This window comes from Thunnus thynnus, chromosome 20 (genome assembly GCF_963924715.1).
Source record: "Thunnus thynnus chromosome 20, fThuThy2.1, whole genome shotgun sequence".
NCBI classification, from domain to species: Eukaryota; Metazoa; Chordata; class Actinopteri; order Scombriformes; family Scombridae; genus Thunnus; species Thunnus thynnus.
In genome coordinates, this window is record NC_089536.1 from 9064565 (window position 1) to 9084924 (window position 20360).

General features: G+C 38.2%; 1 protein-coding gene across 1 annotated transcript; it reads right to left on the bottom strand.

Annotated features, from left to right (window-relative positions):
- Positions 1-812: 812 nt before the first annotated feature.
- LOC137171950 (5-hydroxytryptamine receptor 3A-like) lies at positions 813-11414 on the bottom strand. The gene is made up of 10 exons (XM_067576162.1): positions 11255-11414; positions 10167-10330; positions 9819-9863; positions 9058-9167; positions 7752-7921; positions 7464-7624; positions 5407-5617; positions 4491-4646; positions 3817-3887; positions 813-2583 (listed from the first exon to the last, which is right to left on the bottom strand). The coding sequence occupies exons 1-10, from the start codon at positions 11289-11291 to the stop codon at positions 2350-2352; spliced, it is 1359 nt and encodes a 452-aa protein (XP_067432263.1). The 5' UTR covers positions 11292-11414; the 3' UTR covers positions 813-2349.
- Positions 11415-20360: the final 8946 nt, after the last annotated feature.

Consider the following 20360-nt stretch of genomic DNA (forward strand, 5'->3'; position numbering starts at 1 on the left):
GTGTGTTCTCTGTGCTGTGTGGAAATATAACAGTGAAGTAAAAATACCACTGCCTTACACTGGAAGAGGGCTGGGGAAAGCGAATGACCAACCCTTTTTTTGATATATCAGCGGTCAAAGACAGTGATTGCTAACCAGAGGTCTGTGTACCCCAGGGTGTACCTCTGCAGTTTCCAGGGAGCATGTGGAAAGGTTTTGGGGAAACTCAGCTAATTTGAAAGAAATATGTTATGATTTAGTAAAGAAATCACACATTTTAAGGAAGAGGTCCTGGTGGCTTAGTGTTTAAAACGCATACAATATACAGTACTCTCCCTGGTTTTATTCCAGCTGAGGATCTGCTGTTATCACGATGTTTTAAACCACCGGAACCTGACCAGAAACAATCAACTGTACTTCTTGACCTGCCCTGTTAAAAACTACAAACATCCTACACTGGTATCCCTGTAGTGGTTAAAGCTTTAACGTGTTTTAATTTTTCAATTATAATTATTATTTCCTCTGACATGGGTTTTTTTTGTCCCATTACTCTTTTTGCCCCACCCCACCATCATTTCCCATCAAACATTTTGATTAAAGGTAATGAAAACCCACAAAAGTTTATTTTTTACTGTTTATTTCTCCATTACAAACACAACTACATGTTTTCAGAACAATATAACAGAAGTGTTATTTCATCATATTAATAATATAATTTAATTAAATACAAATGCAAATGTAGATTTGGAAGAACACCACAGAAGAGAACATGAAATTACTCAACCCATATAGATACACATTTACATGTCTTCTGAAAGTGATCCTGTGGCCTATGCTGCCTCATGCTTTGTTAAATGGATAAGCAAACAAAAACAATGAAACAGTGTTACTCATGTTATACTGCTACCTGTTTGTTAACACTTACTTGCTTCCTTTTTTGATACATTTTTGATACATATTACATATCAAAGACATAATAAATTCAATTAAACTTCATAATACAACCAGACTAGTGTCACAGGCTGATACTGAGTACATGTAAACAACACTACTGAAGGACTACATACAGTTTATATAGAGATGTGAGATCTTAATGGGGACATATCATGCACATTTATCGGTCTATATTTATGTTCTGGGGCCCTACTGTAATATTTTTGGATTATTTACAGTTCAAAAACACCTCCATATTTAAGTTATACTGTCCCTTTATAGAGCCCCTCAGTTCAGCCTCTGTCTGAAACAGGCTGTTTTAGTTCCTGTCTCTTTAAGGCACATGAGCCCACTCCATTCTGATTGGCCAGCTCGTGGAAGAAGCATCATGGCCAACTTCCAGCCACTCGGGATGCTACATAAACAAACAATACCAGTAGGATTTCATTTCTTTTTCTCCTTCTTTACCCAGAATGGAAACCTTTCAAATACATCTGCACATGTTTGAGACAAAATCCAATCCGAAATATGTGAATGGACAATGTGAACAATACCATGGAACAACCTTAGCAACAAAGACTATGGCTGTTTGTGGGCAAACAATCTGACATCAGTTCAATGGGGAAATAGAGGTAACATGGCAAACAAAGCATTCAGAGTAGACTGAAGCCCTGGTTTTTGACTTTCAGGAAGTATTTTACATATGTTCACCTTATGTTATGGATCTTTGATCTTTGTTTAACATAGACATCCGATATTATAGCAGTATATAAATGACAGAAAATCTCAGAGAGCATGTTATGTCCCTTTTTAAAACAATAGTTTGGTCCACATATGGTAGTTGAAACAGGTTTTCTCACTGTAATCATTCCTGTCCTTTAAAAGATCCCTTCCTAATGTGCTTTCAATTTAAATTATAGGGTACAAAATCTTCCTTCTGTGCCAAAATGTATTGAAAAGTTTATCTAAAGCTTGAGGCTTCAGCCGTTCAAATTGGTCGAATCAAGTGGTTATCTTCAAAAGTTAGTCTTTTTAGTACAATTTTCCTTTTTTTTGTAATTATCCCTTCTCTTCAGCTCAACAGGGAAACAAAAAAGGGTATTTTTTATTAACGCACGTTAATTTAGGAATATACCCACTTGATTTGACTAATTTGGACGGCTGAAGCCTCACATAACAAGCCAGTGTGACCCCTAAATGGCCTGCAAAGACCAACAAGAGATCTTTTTTGTTTTCTACAGACTAATGAAGCTGAACAACAGGGGTGAACACAAACATAGTAGGTTTGTGTCCATGTGAAAAGCATGCATACAGGGAAATGTTTTCTAGGTTGTAATTTCGTATCTCAGTAATTGAAGTCACATGACTGCCTTACTAGCAGTAATAAAGAGGACTATAACTCAATCATGTGTTTCATTATTTAGCGCTTGGTATTTCTTAATTTGTAGTATTCCATTTGAAAAACATAATGACTAAAAACAGACTGGCAGCTATGATGTAGAAAATGAAGAAAACTCTGTTGATTGTTTTAGCCATTCTGGTCCAGTAGCCGGGCTTCACTTCTTCCTTGCTGCTGTTGAGGAACAGAGCCAGTGTTTTCACCACCTCCCTCAGATCATCTGAGAGCTTTTCAGAGGCATGGGACTCCTCTGTCAGTTGGCTGCTGCTTACCTGCAGAAGTTGTTAAAGAGACTGTGGTTAATTAACACAATCATGAACCAAATAACATTGCCAGCTGCTACATTTGACATTCAGATTTTTGTGTACAATGTATAGAGTTGTGAAGTAGGAGGAGCTATTTCGGACACCCTTGAAGTAAAAATTGTATTCATTTTTCCCACAGACAATGTTATGTGACTCACAGTTGGAGTGCTTCTACAGCTTCAATCAACATGAAACTCTGACAGTTAAATCAAAAGATTAACAACTGTGTTACAAAATATCAGGTTCTTTAATAAAAAGTCAAAGGTACAAGACTGTGTACATAAAAATGTTGACCCCCAAAGTGCATTTTGGCAAGAAACATCCAATCACCAATAAATGACACAAATCTCATGTTCAGAGCCAAATATGTCTTATTCCTCTGTGCTGCAGGCCTCTGTTGTTGTCCAAAAACTATTAAAAACATGTAAATGAGCTGAACTCCATACATTGTACATTGCAAATTTCTCAAAGAACAGTACAAAGTCATGAGCTTATGATATGTAGCACAACAAGCTAGCGAAGCTCTGTCTGCCATACACAGAACTGCTCTCCGGAGACTGAAAACATCATCGCTGTTGTTACTCTTTGGAGCAGTTTCTAAACAAACTAACGTGCCCGTACTCTTCATGGTGAAGGAACATGTCACCCAGTGCAACGGTGTGGCTCATTCACATGTATTTAATAGTTTTCGGACAACAACTGAGGTCTATTTCATGGAGGAATAAGATATATCAGGCTTTGGATACACACACAATACTTAGTAGATCAATTCATTAATTTATGGACAGTACACTCTGGACATGTCTTTTGTGTTGTTCTCAGTTCTGTTGCTTTCAATTTAACCATTTGCTTGTGTTTTATGTAGCTGTATTGTGTTTCTTTATGCCACATGTGTTCATACATTGAATGTGTTTTCTTTATTTGGTTGAATTTAGTTATTTGCGTATTTTTTTTCCTACATGTCATGCATTCATTGTCAAAATGGTGAGGATATTTGGATGTTTGTGTTTTGTCCATTTGCATATGTTTTCAAGTTTGAGTGTGCTGAGCTCTCAGCTACTATAGTATCAGGGTAAAAACCTCTGAGATGGAAATCTCAAAAAGTAGAACCAAAACTATTTGCATGGCTAGATAGAGTACCATTACCCTGAGAAAATGTCTTTTTGTAATCAGCCCTTTAAAGTGCAACATAATTCCTACCTTCAGCAGTTCAGACGGAGTTTCATCAGCAGACACATCAGAGATGCATGCACAAGTCCATTTCCTCTCCTCTGAAATTACATAGTAGGCATAAATGATGGTTGGAGCATATTCAATGCATAATTAGTATGTATTATAATTTGTAAATGTACCTGTTTCAGCGCATTCGGAAAATGATAGACATCACAATAACAGTAAAAATGTAACAGAGTAGCTCCTATATCTCTGCACAAACCAACCAGCAGCCTGTAGCAACATCTATGTGTTAGTTCAAACGTAGCTTAGTTTGAACGTAGTAAGCAATTGCCAACTTTTTATCCATCTGTGAGATTTTCGCCTTCACCTCAATACAATTGAATAGAATTTCCACAGATATGACTGTGGACTGTTTCTATCTCTTCAACAAAAACTGTAAACAGTATATCCTGTAGATTATACATTCACTGTTTCTCAGAAGAGATGGTGCTGTTTAATTTTAATAAATGTTGTATATATATATATGTTTTGGGGGTTTTTTTAAATGCTGTGAGCACCACAAACTAAATTGCAATCAACTACATTGTATTGAGGTGCAGGCACAAATGTCGACTTAACACACAAACTGCAACAGGCTGCTGTCTTCCTTTGTCTTTGGGGATCTCCTACAAAATGTACTGTACCTCTATCAATGTTACCTTTGCCATGTTTGTCCCCACAGTCCTCAGTCAGGCTTTGGTCTCTGTCTGCCTTGTTGTCTCGGGATTCAGAGTCTTTCTCCATCAGATACATCACAACAATGGTCTCCAGGAGGCTGACCAGCATCAAACCAAAAACCCCCATGCAGTAGGCCGCTGAGAGGAGCAAGCAGCATCATTAATGCAGACAAATCACTACTCACTGGGTCAGTATGTGCAGTTCCTGCACATAGTACCAAGCCTGTCTTTCAGAAATTATGTTCATACATCATTAAATTGCAACAGCAAAAACATTTAGCCAGAAATGTAATGCTAATGTTGAATTATGTTTTCTCTCAACATGAGAAAATGTTGTTAATTGACATATTTGGCAAGTTGCAAAAATGTTGATACTGAACATACGAGTTAAGTGCTGATCTTACATTACAATATCTGCAGGTAGTACTACAGCAATATTAAACATTGTACGGTTATGTTTAGGCACTGGCAACACTTGGTCAAGATTAGGAAAGATGGTCTTGGCTTAATACAGAAAAAAGTCTGCAATGACTTGAAGCACATGTTAAGCGAAACCACAGTCTTTCACAAACCTCAACCAAAGTGCTTTTGTTGCCTAAACCTAACCACACACAGGCCTCAGGATGTGAACACTGGTCTCTGGTGCCAGAGTCCTGCGTCTTGTCCACCCACCATCTACACCATCTACCACCCCACCCCACCACACCACCACCCCACAAGTGTGGTTTACAAATGTAGTGTTTCCTTCATTCGTAAAAACACACTTTGCCTCTGAACATGATTCAGGCAGCGATTATGTTTGTCAACACAATATAATTAGGAAAACAATTTAGTGTTATATCAAGGAGACAGGGCTTGAGGTACAGTCCAATAAAGGAAAGACTCTGAACTTACTTACCTATAAGTGGAATCCTGTCTGATGAGGAAGGCAGAATTTCATTGAGAATAAGCTGCATCACAGTGACAGCGAGCAGCACAGTGACCTTGAAGCTCAGCTTCTCGCCCCCGCTGTCTGAGATCAGGAAGGAGGCCAAGTCCAGACACAAGAAGAACAGGATGGGCAGCAAGAAGTTGACAATGTAGAGGATTGATCGCCTCTTCATTTTGATCTGTGAAATGACATTTTGAGGTCAGATGGTTGATCCTCCTACTACTATAGTTTTGACAAAAGCAACGGAAACATCTGTGTGGCTCCTAGGTTGAAACAACAAGGTAATACGCCCCAGTCAGCTGATGTCTGCAGTGGTGGAAGAAGCCTTCAGATTATTTACTTACGTACCCTGTGGAATTTCTGACCTCAATAGTAATAATAATAATAACAATAATAATAATAATAATAATAATAATAACTTTTTTTGTATAGCACCTTTCATACAAAAAACAAAACAAAAAAACAGGTAAAAGTGCTTTACAACAAAAGAAATTACATGCACCAAGTGCCAAAAAAGACATAAAAGACATAAAATGAACATAAAAACAAGTAAATGTACATAATATGGAATGAAACCCCTTTGATAATGTAAACAAACATAAGATAAAATAAAGTGAAAATACGATACATAGAATGTTTACTTCAGTGGTGGTAATTTGTGACAATACGCAAAAACTCAGAAGTATTCACCATGTGTACATAATCTGTAAATCAGCGCCTAGATCTCATAGATCGGGCACAACCTGAAGCTGCCCTGGGGAAAAAGAAACACCTGTAGTGGTGCTGTGGGGTTAAATAACAGACACCACAGTCTTTTTTCTCAAACCTACCAATTACAGATGTCAGCACTCATGTAACATAAGATGGAAAATAAAATACATGGAATGCTTACTTCAGTGGTGGTAATTTGAGATAATACACGAAAACTCAGAGGTATTCACCATGTGTACACAATCTATAAATCGGCGCCTAGGTCTCTGAAGCCATAAGCATAACAGAACCTCCCTTTTCCCAACAGACACAGACTCACCACCGGTCCTGATTAAGCGAAATTAAGCTTCTTTCAGCTTACCACAGAACGTCTTCCCGCGGGTTTAACCTCACTGTGGGTCTTAACTGTGCTGTGGATTTAAAAACACATATCACAGTCTTTTTTCTCAAACCTACCAACCACTAACCTCAGCACTCATGTCACATAAGATGGAAAATAAAACCCACCTGATAATAAAATAATGGAGAATAAAATAAAGAGACCTAGAGTACATAACATAAGATGGAAGATAGAACCCACTGACACATTAAATAAAATACATCTTGAACAATAATAAAAATAGTAAAATAAAAACATAGAATACATAGAATGTATAAAAATCAAGTAAAATTCAACATTTTAAAAGAAGTGCAGTAGTGCATAAGTGTGAAACAGACTGAAAGCTAGTGAAAGGCTAGAATGAAGAGATAATTTATATATTTTATATATATTTTTAGCTTTCTTTTACAAATATTTAGCAAGCTGGCTTCCCTGATATCTAGCGGTAGTGTGTTCCATAGTTTTGGGGCATAATTGACAAAGGCTGCATCCCCGATTTTCTTTCGACTTTTGCTGGGACCAGTGGCAGATGATTGCAGAGTTCTTGAAGGCAAATAGTTAACCAGGCAGTTAGCATAGTTAAGAAGGGAATTAGCAATGAGCCAAGAAACACAGTGATGTGCCAACAAAAGCAGGGACTGCAAGAGAGTAAACAAGGATGTAAACAATGCAGGATTTAAAATAGTCTTAAAAAAGGTTTTGCAAATGTTTTATAAGGAAGGAAATGTCCTCAAAACTCTTAATATAAAAACAGAAAGTAAAAGTAGCAATAGAAGTGGAGGGGTAGAAAGTCTACATCTAGATTTTTGCTTAAGGAAACAAGTATTAGCAGTAAAATGTAACCAAAGTAAAAGTACATGTACTTACTTAAGAGTAACACACAGAGGTGGAAAATAGTTTCCACCACTGTGTGTCTGTATCCAGAAATACGTACAGTGTAAACAATCATGCTTTGATCGAAGGCAAATCTGTTGACTGTTGTACTGGTGGCTGTCTGGTTGATTAACAGCCACTCGTGCTGGGTCTGCATCAAGCCATGAGACCAATTTGTGGCCGTTGAAGCACCGAGTTGAGTATGAAGATCCAATTCCTCAACTGAGATGGGAAATAAAATAAAACAGTAAGGCCTGTTAGCAGGTCAACAAGGAAGTAACACATAAATAACTTAGATGAAAGTATAGACCAAATAGAAACTTTTAAACATAACAAGTCACAACCTCACCATTGTGAACGACAGACTTGAACGAGAGGTTACAGGTCTGAATGTCGAAGGGGAATTTGTGAACTTGCATCCTGCAGGTGCTTACTAACACCTCATGGCTCCTACATTCAACAATACCATTAGATTCAATAGTGAGATAAGGACTTGGAGGGGTCTTGTCCTTTTCTGTCCTGTATGAGAACAAACACACACACACATATAAATGCGCATTATGGCAAACGCTTTATGCTTCAAAAAAAATTTCACATACCATATGATTATACTATAAAATGTAACTTAATCTACAGAATGAGGGAATTAACTATCTCTAATTTACCTTCATGTTTCTTTAAATATAGAAGACATGTTCCACACTGTATGACAATATCATATATCTGCTTGTTCCAACATTTAGTAAATATTTTGAACATATTAAAATATGCTTATTGGGTATCTACAGTTGGTAATGGAAGAAATACAGAGAATAAGGGAACATATTTGCATTTAAGAAGAACCTTGAATTAAATTACACTGTATTTCTTTTTTAATTACTTGTGTGCAGAAAATGCATTTAAGAAAATATTGACAGCTGATGTGCAATCTTTGGAAAGTTTAACTGCAGTCACTAGAGTCTGATTCATCCGGACTAAACAATGCAGGTTTGAAAATGCCTTAAAAGTGGTGTCTGAAGGTGATGCAGGTAACTGAACCTTCTGACAAGGGTTTTAGAGTACAACGTCTGCTTAAATGGAATATAACAGCCAATCTCAGGATGAATACGTGGTGTTTGTAAAAGATTGTTTTTTCGCCCAAAAACAGCCGAGTAGGGAACTTTGCTAAAATAACTTGGTTTTTCAGTGCCCAAATCACCCGAGACATGATTGGTCCAGTGTGGACCATGAGTTTCATGTTCATTGAGACTAACATTAGTATATCTGAAAGGGCCATTAACTGTTGTATTGGCTGTTTTTGCTGCTGCTGCTGCTTCGCTGCTGTCTGTTTCTGTCACAACTGCAGCTGGAGTTGCTGCAGCCTCCTGGTCTGCCTCTGATGGTTAGTTTTTTTGTTGTTGTTTTTTTTCTTTTTCAATTTTCAAAATCCACTTGGATTGCACTTGGATCCATTTTTTAAGCTGCTAGCTTCACTATCTGAAGGTTATCTGCCTACATCCTCAGACTCAATGAGCTCCAACCTTATGCAGTCATGGACTGTTGAAAATACTATACATATATTATTGTATATAAACTCTCTAAACTATGATAAACTGCTCTGTCACCAATTACTGTTGTGAGTTTATGTGGATCTGTAAGTGTGAGTGGATACTCACATCTCTTCAATAGTGAGATCTGGCTTCCACAAAATGTCAGCAGGAACTATTATACGATCAAGTCCACAAAAGTCATCTGGCTTCCATGTAATGTGTTCATTCGTCCAGCTCTACACAGAAAAACAGGAAATCAGAAAGTAAGGACAAGGGATAATGTTAAAAGAATTTCTTCGTAATGACCATTAAACAATAGAGACCAGAGCCGAAGTATCAAAATTTAACAGAATTTATTTTCTTGTACAAGAAGGAGCGTTTCACAATGCAACACACAGGATGAGGTTACAAAGAAAAAGGCTCCTCGAGGAGCGCCTACAACGAGTTTTTATACACCTTAAGTGGGCGTTACAGTTCTTTTCTTAATCTATCAAATACAGACTATAGATAACGTCATGTCTATTTTCAGTTCTCCTGTCCAGGAGCCATCTTGCCCAACTGACCCCCAGATTACATGTCTCATCCTGTCTCCAACGAATTTTAATTTCTACATCTTCCTCTTTACAAATATAATGCTGAACTTCCTTTAACCTCAGCTGATGAGTCTGCTGATGTTGCAGAGTTCGCAGTACAAGACAGGAACAATTCATCATGATCTAGGTAAAACAGTAACACTCATACACAGTGTAATCATAATTTTTATAACAGATAAAATAAATGAGTGAGAGAAAGAAAGAATGAATGAAAAGAAGCAATTTAAAGGAAATAATTAGAGGTTCTGCCAAAGTTCAGTTAGTATTGTTCAGTCTTCCTCAGCGAGAACTCACCGTAAAAATCCAAACGTAAGGAAGGAAGGTCTGGTCAGTCTCTTTCTATGAACAAAGAAATACAGAGTATCTGAAAATCTTCCCAGCAGCACAATTAACATAGCTGACCATACATCATAGGACATACACTGTTAATATAAATTACAACAAGTTCACACACATCAGACTTCATATTGCATATTTTTGAGGAATCAAATTTGTTACTTTAGCACTTGGAAATGTTTAGGCATTTGGATCCAGATCTGCCATCTGACAATCAGCATGTTTACAGACAAAAAACCCTCATTGGCAGTGGAAATAATAATTATCATTAAAAAACAAACAAAAAAAAGAAAATTTGAAGCTTACCATATCTAGGATGGCATAGATTAGCACTTCCAGTGTTACTTTCAAAGTTGTATTGTAGTGTTTAACAGGCCGGGACATGGTGTACAGATCTTTTTGACTGGACAGACGCAGGTGGTTAAAAAGATGCTGATAACTGCAGTTATCCTCAGAGGACGCCCCATCTACTGCAAGAATACCAAGACACATTCTCTGTCAGAGAGTTAATTCTTAAAAGGAAAGAAATATGCTTTTAAATCAGAGCTTGTTTGTCTGAACACCAGAGTTTCTGTTATGTGCTCTTAAAGGAAATCACCAGCATTTGTCTTGGTGGGTATAAACTGATTATAAATTCATTTTCAAACCATGGAAACTCAAAAATATCTGCAGTCATATCCAGTGACTGTAGTCACTAAAAGGCCATTATGAGATGGTCGTTAGCAGGACTCTTATCAAATGTGAGCAATTTGCAGTCATTTAAACCCATTTCAATTTGAGATCCATCTGCTATACAATATGTTGCCCAAAAACATGTTGCTTAAATCAAACCTAACTCTCCCAAACACAATTTTAAAATCATCTTTTGAAAAAATTCTTTAATATAATAAATATACCCACAAAGACATAATTCAATTGTAAAACATGCCAATTTGAAAAAACTAATGAGGGTCAGTTCACTAAATTTACAATATTTTCTCAGCCATTCAGATAGTTTTGGTTTTAACTGGTTTTAAGATATTCATCTCCAAGATCTTTGCCTCAACCCTAAAACAATGGAGGTGAATGTGATTTTGTTTGTGGAGATCACTGAACTGTAAAGCAAAATGGCAATTTAAGAAATCAACAGCAGCGTCTCTTTCCGTGAATCGCATCCTCTTTAGATTATCCACCTCACACTGTGAAAAGTTTTCAGGACAATGTTTTTGGAAAAGAGATGCTGCTATAAATTTTTTTAATTTAATTTTTCACACTGTGAGAATCTCAACCAAATCCCATTTACCCCCATGGAATTAAGGATTACAACAGAAATGTTACAAGCTACAGAAATTAATACATTTAGCATTTAACCAAACAGCAGGACATTTCTTAGAGTAAATCTGCACTGAACTTACCTGTGAGGAGGAGCAGAAAGAAACTTGCAAGCATCATGTCTGTGAGAGGTCTACACAGTTAATGAGCATCTCTGTCCTCTCTGTGCTGTCTAAAAATGTTTGTAGGAGTGATATCACTTCCTTGTACTGGAAGAGGGCTGGTCAGATTTTATGACCAATGTCCTTCTGTCTTTTATTTGTTAATTTATTCCTATTTAATCTCATTAGTCTGAGGAAACACATGTAATCCAATAATAGTGCCAGGAACTGCCAACACCCATGACACTCAGCTGCGTGTGGGCAGATCAATTTTGCTATCAAACCAAAAGCTATAAATTTCTTGCTTCCACTATTGATGTAGTGACTACAATTTACATTTATTTACAAATTTACAACTAATCTCAGGTGTGACTGATTTAAGTATCAAGCTTATCAAGTTAGAGAATGACGTTTACCTCTTAGTTCACATACAAAAGGATACACCAGTTCTCTATTATGTTTTTTCCCAACATGTCATGGTTTTTTAAACATTTTCATCTTCATTCATCATTTCATCAAAGATATTACCCGGTGGAACCCAATCTACAAACCCTCAGAGGTCATCATACATCAAATCCAAACTATTATTATTATTATATTATGCTAAGTAGCTTGAATAGCAGTAGTGATGCTCTTCAGGTGTGTACTATTTTCTGGCTCCTGGAGTTATTCTATGAACCACAACGGTGGTGACACAATTAACGTGGTGATCAAGAAGAATACACCCAGATCGGGGCTACCTACTAATGCAGTTCTACCTAGTCTTTTAATTTTCAATCGAGTGCTAGCTGAGGGTGTTTTCTATCTTCTCTCGCTCAATTGGATAATTCTATAACCAATAACCGCAGGTGATTAGTAGAAACAGTGATAAATCCTACTCTAACTTCAATTATTTCCCACCTTCTCTTTTGTGAAAGTCTGTTCAGGTTTGTCAGTTACATGTTACTCATGTAACCCTTTTTCACATCTATGGAGGACTAGGTTTATGGATGCCTGACTTGTATATTCAAATATATGGCTTATTGCCTCCTTATTGACTCCTGCCCTATCTTGGTGAGCAGTCTCAGTATGTGACAGATAAGGGTCAGTTAGTATATATGGTCCTTTCAATTCTCCACTGGTACTACAGATACATCAACAGTTCTTTGGAGAGTCAGTGGTAAGTCAGTGGACCCCAGGGTCAGCAGATACATGAGTACAAATATCTACTATGCCCTGGACTCTCAGACCACTGGCTCTTGTAAATGCGTACATTTTAGTTGCTCGTGCTGAGGTTCCATTGGATAATGCTCGATCTTCTATCACTCCCCAGTCATTCAAATTGGCATAGCCAGCAAGGTATTTGTTGTCAGATGGTCTACATGCTGAACCGTCAGTGTAGAGAATCAGATCAGAATTCGGTATTGATGTCTGCTGCCGTCATATGCTGAGTAGCACAGCATATTAAAGAATTCAAGTGAAACCCCAAAGTATGGTTTACATGTTCTATTACCCTGTCATTTGCAAGTGCCTTTATCATTTTAAGTACGTTGCACCACATAGTCCCTATCTAGTGTAATGGGAGATTTCTCAATCATGGCGGCAACTGAAGCCCCTTATCTGAGGCTACCTGGAATGCCAAGGACCATAGGCCAAAGCCAAGATGAGTAATATGCAACAGACTGGCAATGACACCCATGTTCCTGCATCAGGATGCCTGTAGCACAGCCATCCCTCTCATGTACATGCAGGTGAATCAGCTGAAGATAAGCTGGCAGGCCCCAGACTACGGCTCCGGAGAGTGCATGTTTCAGTTCATGGAAAGCTTCTTTAGAATATGTCGTAAGTATGTCACTTCAGGTAGACAAAACTGCAGCTTTGCCGATGAGGCCCTGCAACATCGCTCAGTCAGTCTTTGCAGGAACAAGATGGAGTCAGAATGACACGCTTCCCCCAATGGAGAAGCTATCAGCGAAAAAAGAATGCTGAACAGAGGTAAATGACTGCATAGTGCATGAAGTTCAAGGGCAGTGATGCAAGAATCAAATTAGTGTCTGGCATAATTGGTAAAAATTGCCATTGATCCGGATCACCTGGTTTTGGAACAGGAGTGTTGCAAGGACTATTGGTTTGAACCAATACGCCTTGATTTATTAGTGACCAAATCACTATTTCAGTTCCTTCTATTGCTTTCTGGGACAAATGATATTGTTTAATCATAGGCAGCTTAGCTTAGTGTTGAGTGTCACTTGGTGAGGCGGAACAGACCTTACTAATCCCACATGGTTCTTATGTTTAGGCCATAACATGGCAGGAACCTCAGAAATATCAGACAGGGATCTGTATTGTACTGTTTGAGGTGGCTGTCACTGTACTGATGTACTTTGTGGCAGGACAATTTATTCACTCAGGTGTAACATGTACAAGTTATCACCTTGGCTTGATACAGTCTGGGTTTGAGAAGCTGTTACAGCTTTTCTCAATGATTGCCATCAAACCATCATTTCTCCAATATGTTTTGGCTCGTATCCTGGTGTCACTGCTACAATAACATGTGGATATGACTCATTGGCATTAAAGAATATAGTGTGTATGACAGATAATGGGATTGTTAACGCACGCCCCTGGGGACCCACAAACAAAATTTTGTTACTCTTTAACTACTTGTGTATTCACAAATGAATCAGCCACTTGCTTACTCATCTGAAGGGTTAAATGCTGCTATAAAATATAATGATAACTATAACAATAAAGCTGGGTGTCATAGCAGACATCAGTGATGCACAAGCTGGTGATGTTTTAGCAGCTTGTTTGAATGTTTGACACCTTGAAAATGTGTTGCATATCAAAATCGGGAAAAGTCCAGCAATACACACAATCAATGGTGTATTGTAAGATTTTTAACTGTAAAGACTCATGCAGACCTTCAGTTTCTTGTAGGCAGGTGCGTAAAGGAAATGTCCATAGGCAAGAGAAGAGAGAGTTCCTTCATCAGGTTCTGGTTCTATCATTAAATATTACACAGCTTGTGAATCTGTGGTTGTGATGTATGTTTGGATTTGTCTGCTCTTCATCATTGTTGCAGAAAAGGCTATGGGTTCCTATAGGAAGCACAACATGCCACATCAGATCCAGATACCAACAAACAAAAGTTTTGGATGACTCAGTGTCTATTGTGTCATTGAAGTTGTCTTTTTAAGTAGTAGGTGACACATCAGGGAGATGTAATAGCCAACACTGGTAAGGTCTCAGAGTCTGACATTTCTTATTTAACTCTACATTGACTAGTATTGATTAAAAGGCTTGTTCCAAAAAAGATAGCTCATCTATGCATTATGCCTTTGCATTGCTTTAGAAGTTCAGAGCTCATACTTTGGCCCAGAGTGTAATAACTGCAAAATAACCATGTAACATTTTGGGATATGGAGCGGTTGTGCACTATTTAATAATGACTGTTTCAGTGTATGAATGCAACATGTGAACACATTTTTACATTATTCGTTACAACAGTATTGGCTCAGGAGATAGAGCAGTCATCTGGTAGTCTGAAGGTTCCCAGTTTGATTCCAGCTCTTCCCGGCAGCCTGTCAAAGTGTCCTTGAACAAGACATTGAGCCCCTAACTGCTCCCAATGAGCAGGTTGACGCCTCTCAGTGACTGAACACCTAATCAGCTATAAATGTAGATGCTTATTAGTGAACTTTATATTTTGGCTGAAGTATGAGTGGCAAGTCACCTGTTTTGTATGTAGCTTTAGTACTTCCAAGAGTCAGTGGTGCGCTTGTAAGTGGTGAGCTACACAACTGACAACACATAGGATATTTTCAGGAAGGAAAAGTCATGTTTCTGTCTCCTGAAATGCTCAGTATCAACCACATCTCTGAAATGCGAGCACACCAGGGCCAAAGTCAGGAGAGCTCCATTGCCTTCCTGCAGGACCACCTCAAGGAGTATTTCTTCCAGGAGATACTCTTCTCCTCACGAGATTAGCTGCATCTAACCTAGCTAATGTTAAACAGTTGCAATAAATAACTTCTTAAAAATGTTTTTAATTTTACTTATTTGTGCAATAACATCATGCTTAGTACCCCCCTCTCTCTCTCTCTCTCTCTCTCTCACACACACACACACACACACACACACACACACACAAACACCATGTTGACAGGCTAAGCTAACGTTAGTTTACTGTTGTCGCAAGACTAACATTGACGCTGCATCTAACCTAGCTAGCCTGTTAAACAGCTGCAATAAATAACTTTTCTTTTTTTATGTTTTTAATATTACTTATTTGTGTACATACATTCATCATATGTTCAACTTTAGCTGCACTGAGCTGTGATTACCTACCTGCTGCTTCTGCTGCATCCCGCCTCATATTGGACTGAAGGCTGTACTATACTGGATGTTAACTTATTGTCACGGTCCCCCACTGTGGGTTTTGACAGTTTAATTGGATGCTCACATTGCGCCCCGTACAGGTCGCAGCCAGACCCTTCTCTAATACTGGGCAGGGACGGGACCAATTTTTTCTAAACGTCATTGTTTCTTGTTTCTGTAGTTTCTGCTGTCTGCCTTTGTAGAGCAGTATAAGTGAAACACCGTCAAAGTTTGTCAGATCAATCTCAGTTAATTCATGCATTAGTCATTCAAAATTTGGTTGCAATAACACAATATGCTCAAGAGTTATTATGGCAGTCTGTCAAGTAGACAAGGCTGCAGGAATTTGGCAACCAATTAAAGTAGAAGTAAATGCAAACTGTCCAATTTTGATCAAAATGATCAGTGTCATTTGAAAGATTTACAAATATTTTAAAGCTTGAACCCCTTATAACATCCAGAATGGCATAGAGCAGTACTTCCAGCAATACTCGAGTGGGCCGTTTGTAGTTTTGAACAAGCCAGGTCATGGAGTACAGCTCATTGTTTTTGGTCAGGTTCAGGTGGTTTGAAATATCCTCATAACTGCAGTTATGCTCAGAGTGCACCCAATCTACAGCAGACACATTAAGAGACATAATCTGTGACAGAAGTTACTCTTTAAAGGAAGGAAATTATTTTTAATTATTATTTATAAATTGTCCATGCTCTTAATTTTTCTTTTAGATTAAAACTTCATGGCTGTGATGTTTGTCTGGACATCATTTACCGTATGTCCTCTTATTACTATTATGTCATTACTTATAATATAGAAAAAAATGACAAACATCAGTGTCTGTGGGTATAAACTGCTTCTGAACTTCAAACCGGGAAAAACACACAAATATCTGCAGTAATGTGACTGTGGTCACTAAAAGGATTATGAGATGGGCGTTGGCAGGACTGCACCTTTTATCTCATCAAATCTGAGCATTTTGCAGTCATTTAAATCCATTTCAATTTGAGATCCATCTGCTATACAGTATGTTTTCCAAAAGCAGGTCGCTCAAATCAACACTAAGCTCTCCCAGAACACAATTTTGAGTATTACATTTTGAAATATTCTTTGTAATATAATATAATAAATACACATATAAAGACATAAGTCAACTGTAAAACATGGCATTCTGAAAAAAAACTAACAAGGGTCATTTCACTAAATTTACAATATTTTCTCAGCCATGCAGATAGTTTTGGTTTTAACTGGTTTAAAGATATTCACCTCAGAGATCTTTGCCTCAACCCTAAAACAATGGAGGTGAATGGGATTTTGTTTGTGGTGATCACTGTACAGTAAAATGGCAATTTAAGAAATCAACAGCAACGTCTCTTTCCGTGAATCGCATCCTCTTTAGATTATCCACCTCACACTGTGAAAAGTTTTCAGGACAATGTAAATGAATACAATGAAAATGTATTTGATTTTTCACACAGTGAGAATCACAAACAAAATCCCATTTACCCCCATGGAACTGAGGATGACAACAGAAATTTCACACATATACAACAAAAAATACCCTCCTTGGCAGAGGAAATAATAATTATCATTGAAAAACAAAACAAACCAACAAAAAACAGAAAATTTGAAGCTTAGCTTAGCTGCCTACCTGGGATGGCATAGATTATCACTTCCAGATCTACTTTCATAGTCGTATTGGGGTGTTTAACAGGCCGGGACATGGTGTACAGATCATTTTTACTGGACAGACTCAGGTTCAGGTAGTTAAAAAGATGCTGATAACTGCAGTTATCCTCAGAGGACGCCCCATCTACTGCAAGAATACCAAGACACATTCTCTGTCAGAGAGTTAATTCTTAAAAGGAAAGAAATGTGCTTTTAAATCAGAGCTTGTTTGTCTGAACACCAGAGTTTCTGTTATGTGCTCTAAAGGAAATCACCAACATTTGTCTCGGTGGGTATAAACTGATTATAAATTCATTTTCAAACCATGAAAATCTAACAAATATCTGCAGCAATATCCAGCGACTGTGGTCACTAAAAGGCCATTATGAGATGGTCGTTAGCAGGACTCTTATCAAATGTGAGCAATTTGCAGTCATTTAAATCCATTTCAATTTGATTTTACAATATTTTCTCAGCCATGCAGATAGTTTTGGTTTTAACTGGTTTTAAGATATTCATCTCCAAGACCTTTGCCTCTATCCTACAACAATGGAGGTGAATGTGATTTTGTTTGTGGTGATCACTGAACTGTACAGTAAAATGGCAATTTAAAAAATCAGCAGCCGCATCTCTTTTCGGGAACAGTATCCTCATCACTCTGGATTATCCACGTCACACTGTGAACAGTTTTTGGGACACAGTTTTCAGAAAAGAGATGCTGTTATTAAAAAAAAAATGTATTTGATTTTTCACACTGTGAGAATCAAAAACAAAATCCCATTCACCCCCATGGAACTGGGGATGAAACAGAAACAGAAATTTCACACATATACAACCAAAACTTTCAGATACCAGTAAAGGTTTTTTTTATAATTTGTGTGAATCGAACCATTGTCTAAATTGAAAGTTGTCCGTGTCACTCTATAAAAAAATCAATGTTGTTGAACTGAATTAACAATTATCTCGCCGCACTACCAGAGGGTTGGTAAGATTAAATGACCAACACTTCTGTCTTTTATTTATTAATTTATTCCTATTTTACCTAATTAGTCAACACCCTGGACACTTGGCTGCATGTGGGCAGATCAATTTTACTTCTTGTTTCCACTATTATTGTTTCCACTATTAAAGTTTCACAAGTAAAGCAGATTGATGTTTGTGAGAGCTACGTCTGATAGGAGAAATGTCAAGCATAAACTGGCAGACTGATTAAAGTGCCAAGCTTTAACATATTTTCCAGGGAAACACTTATAATTTAACAATACTATGGGTTTATATTAAGCTGTCAGTTTTAATTATTATTATTATTATTAGTTTCTGATAAATCATGTTTGTTTCCACTTGGTATGGACGATGGCTCTAAATACTATGATATCCATCTGCCTCAGCCACTGTTTGCTAGGAGAAGCGGTTGGTAAAAGGCTACATTAGCAGCTATTAGCATAACACAGCCGATATTCTGTCTGTTGATACAACTGTCAACAGTCGAGTTGCGTTGTTGGTAATGTAGGCACCAAGTTTTGACAAGAAAAATATGTGGAATAAAAAAGATGACAGGTGTTTTTTTATTCCACACATGATTCTTTTTTTATTATTTGTCCATTGTGAGTCCATCCATGTTAGAGCAATGCTAATTCAGTGGAGTAGTCTTTTAAGGGTCACCAAAGTTGAATTTCATCCTAACATGAATGTCATGACAATCCATCAAATAGTTATTGAAACACTCAAAACCACAAATGTCAACCTGGTTGTGCTAGAGGAAAAGTTCATCGGTTATTAGCATACATTATCTGGGGACCATAAATGTTTGCACAAATATTCATGGTAATCTATCCAAAAGTCAGAGTGAGGGACAGCTAGACACACACACACACACACACACACACACACAGATATATTGTATATACTCTATATAATCAAAAGATAGATAGATAGCCTTTAAGCCTAATCCATCTATGCTCTCCACACTGATTAATATCTAATATCTAACCATAGTATATTAACAGTTTCTTTCCCTAAACCAGCCCAGACCCTTGTACTGCAGGATAAACTTAAGTGTTCCTGTGCTGGACAGCTTCTTCAACTAGCAGGACACATGACCAGATTTTCGGCTGAGCAGGGAGGCTCTGGCAGTGCTGCCGGACCTCCTGAACCAGGAATGCAGACATGGATGGGGTGACACAATTGAGACCCTGGTTTTCCTCTTCTGGCTGGCAAGTGGGGCATCATACAGGGTGGTCTCCAGAGTGTTTGGGATGCCTCGTCCCACTGTCCACCGCATTTTCCACAGTGTCACTGAGAGGTTTGGGCCATTCGCCAGAAGGTCATCCACCTCCCAACCCCAGAGGACCTGGAGGTAGTGTCCCATAGATTTGTAGGGCTGGCAAGACACAAAGCTTTCTGAAAACCAGCTGAAGCAGTCGACAGCTGTCATGTCCAGATCAAACGACCATGCAGCCCTGATGGTCAGTGCTACAGGAACAGAAAACTGTTCCCATCCATCATCCTGCAGGCCAGACTGTTTGTGACAATCAGGGCTGCTTCATTGACACATCGTGGACTGGCCTGGGTCAGTACATGACTCTAGAGTGCTCCGCCACAGTCCACTGTATAGGAGGTCGATCTACCCTTCTCCAGGGCACATCATCCTCATAGAAGGAGGGTACCCATGGCTCCAACATCCACTCCCCCTCTTAACTCCCTACAAGAGCCCAATACAAGGTGTGGGAGCCCAGCGCTTCAAAGGTCATAATTCCAGGGCATGCTTCATTACAAGACATGCTTTTGGGATGATGAAGGACCAGCTTCCAGGCCATCTTCCTGCAAGCGCTGGAGGTGCACCACACCTTTGTACCTCACGTAAGTAATCACTCAACAAGATTTTATAGAATCCTGAAGACGACTAAATCATACAGGATGAATTATTTTTTCAGAAGGTATAATATTTTCTATTTTTAACATTTCAGGTCATAACAGCATGTGCAATCCTTCACAACATCAGCCTTGGGGCTGGTGAAATCGTGGCCCCGGAGGATGAGCCTGAGGAGGATGAGGATGAGGGGAGAA

Coding starts and splice junctions, on each gene's coding strand:
- LOC137171950 (XM_067576162.1), bottom strand. CDS start 11,291: ATGATGCTTGCAAGTTTCTTTCTGCTCCTCCTCACAG. Junction 9,864..10,166: donor TCTATGCCATCCTAGATATG/GTAAGCTTCAAA, acceptor CTTTGTTCATAG/AAAGAGACTGACCAGACCTT. Junction 5,618..7,463: donor AAAGCATGATTGTTTACACT/GTACGTATTTCT, acceptor GTCATTTCACAG/ATCAAAATGAAGAGGCGATC.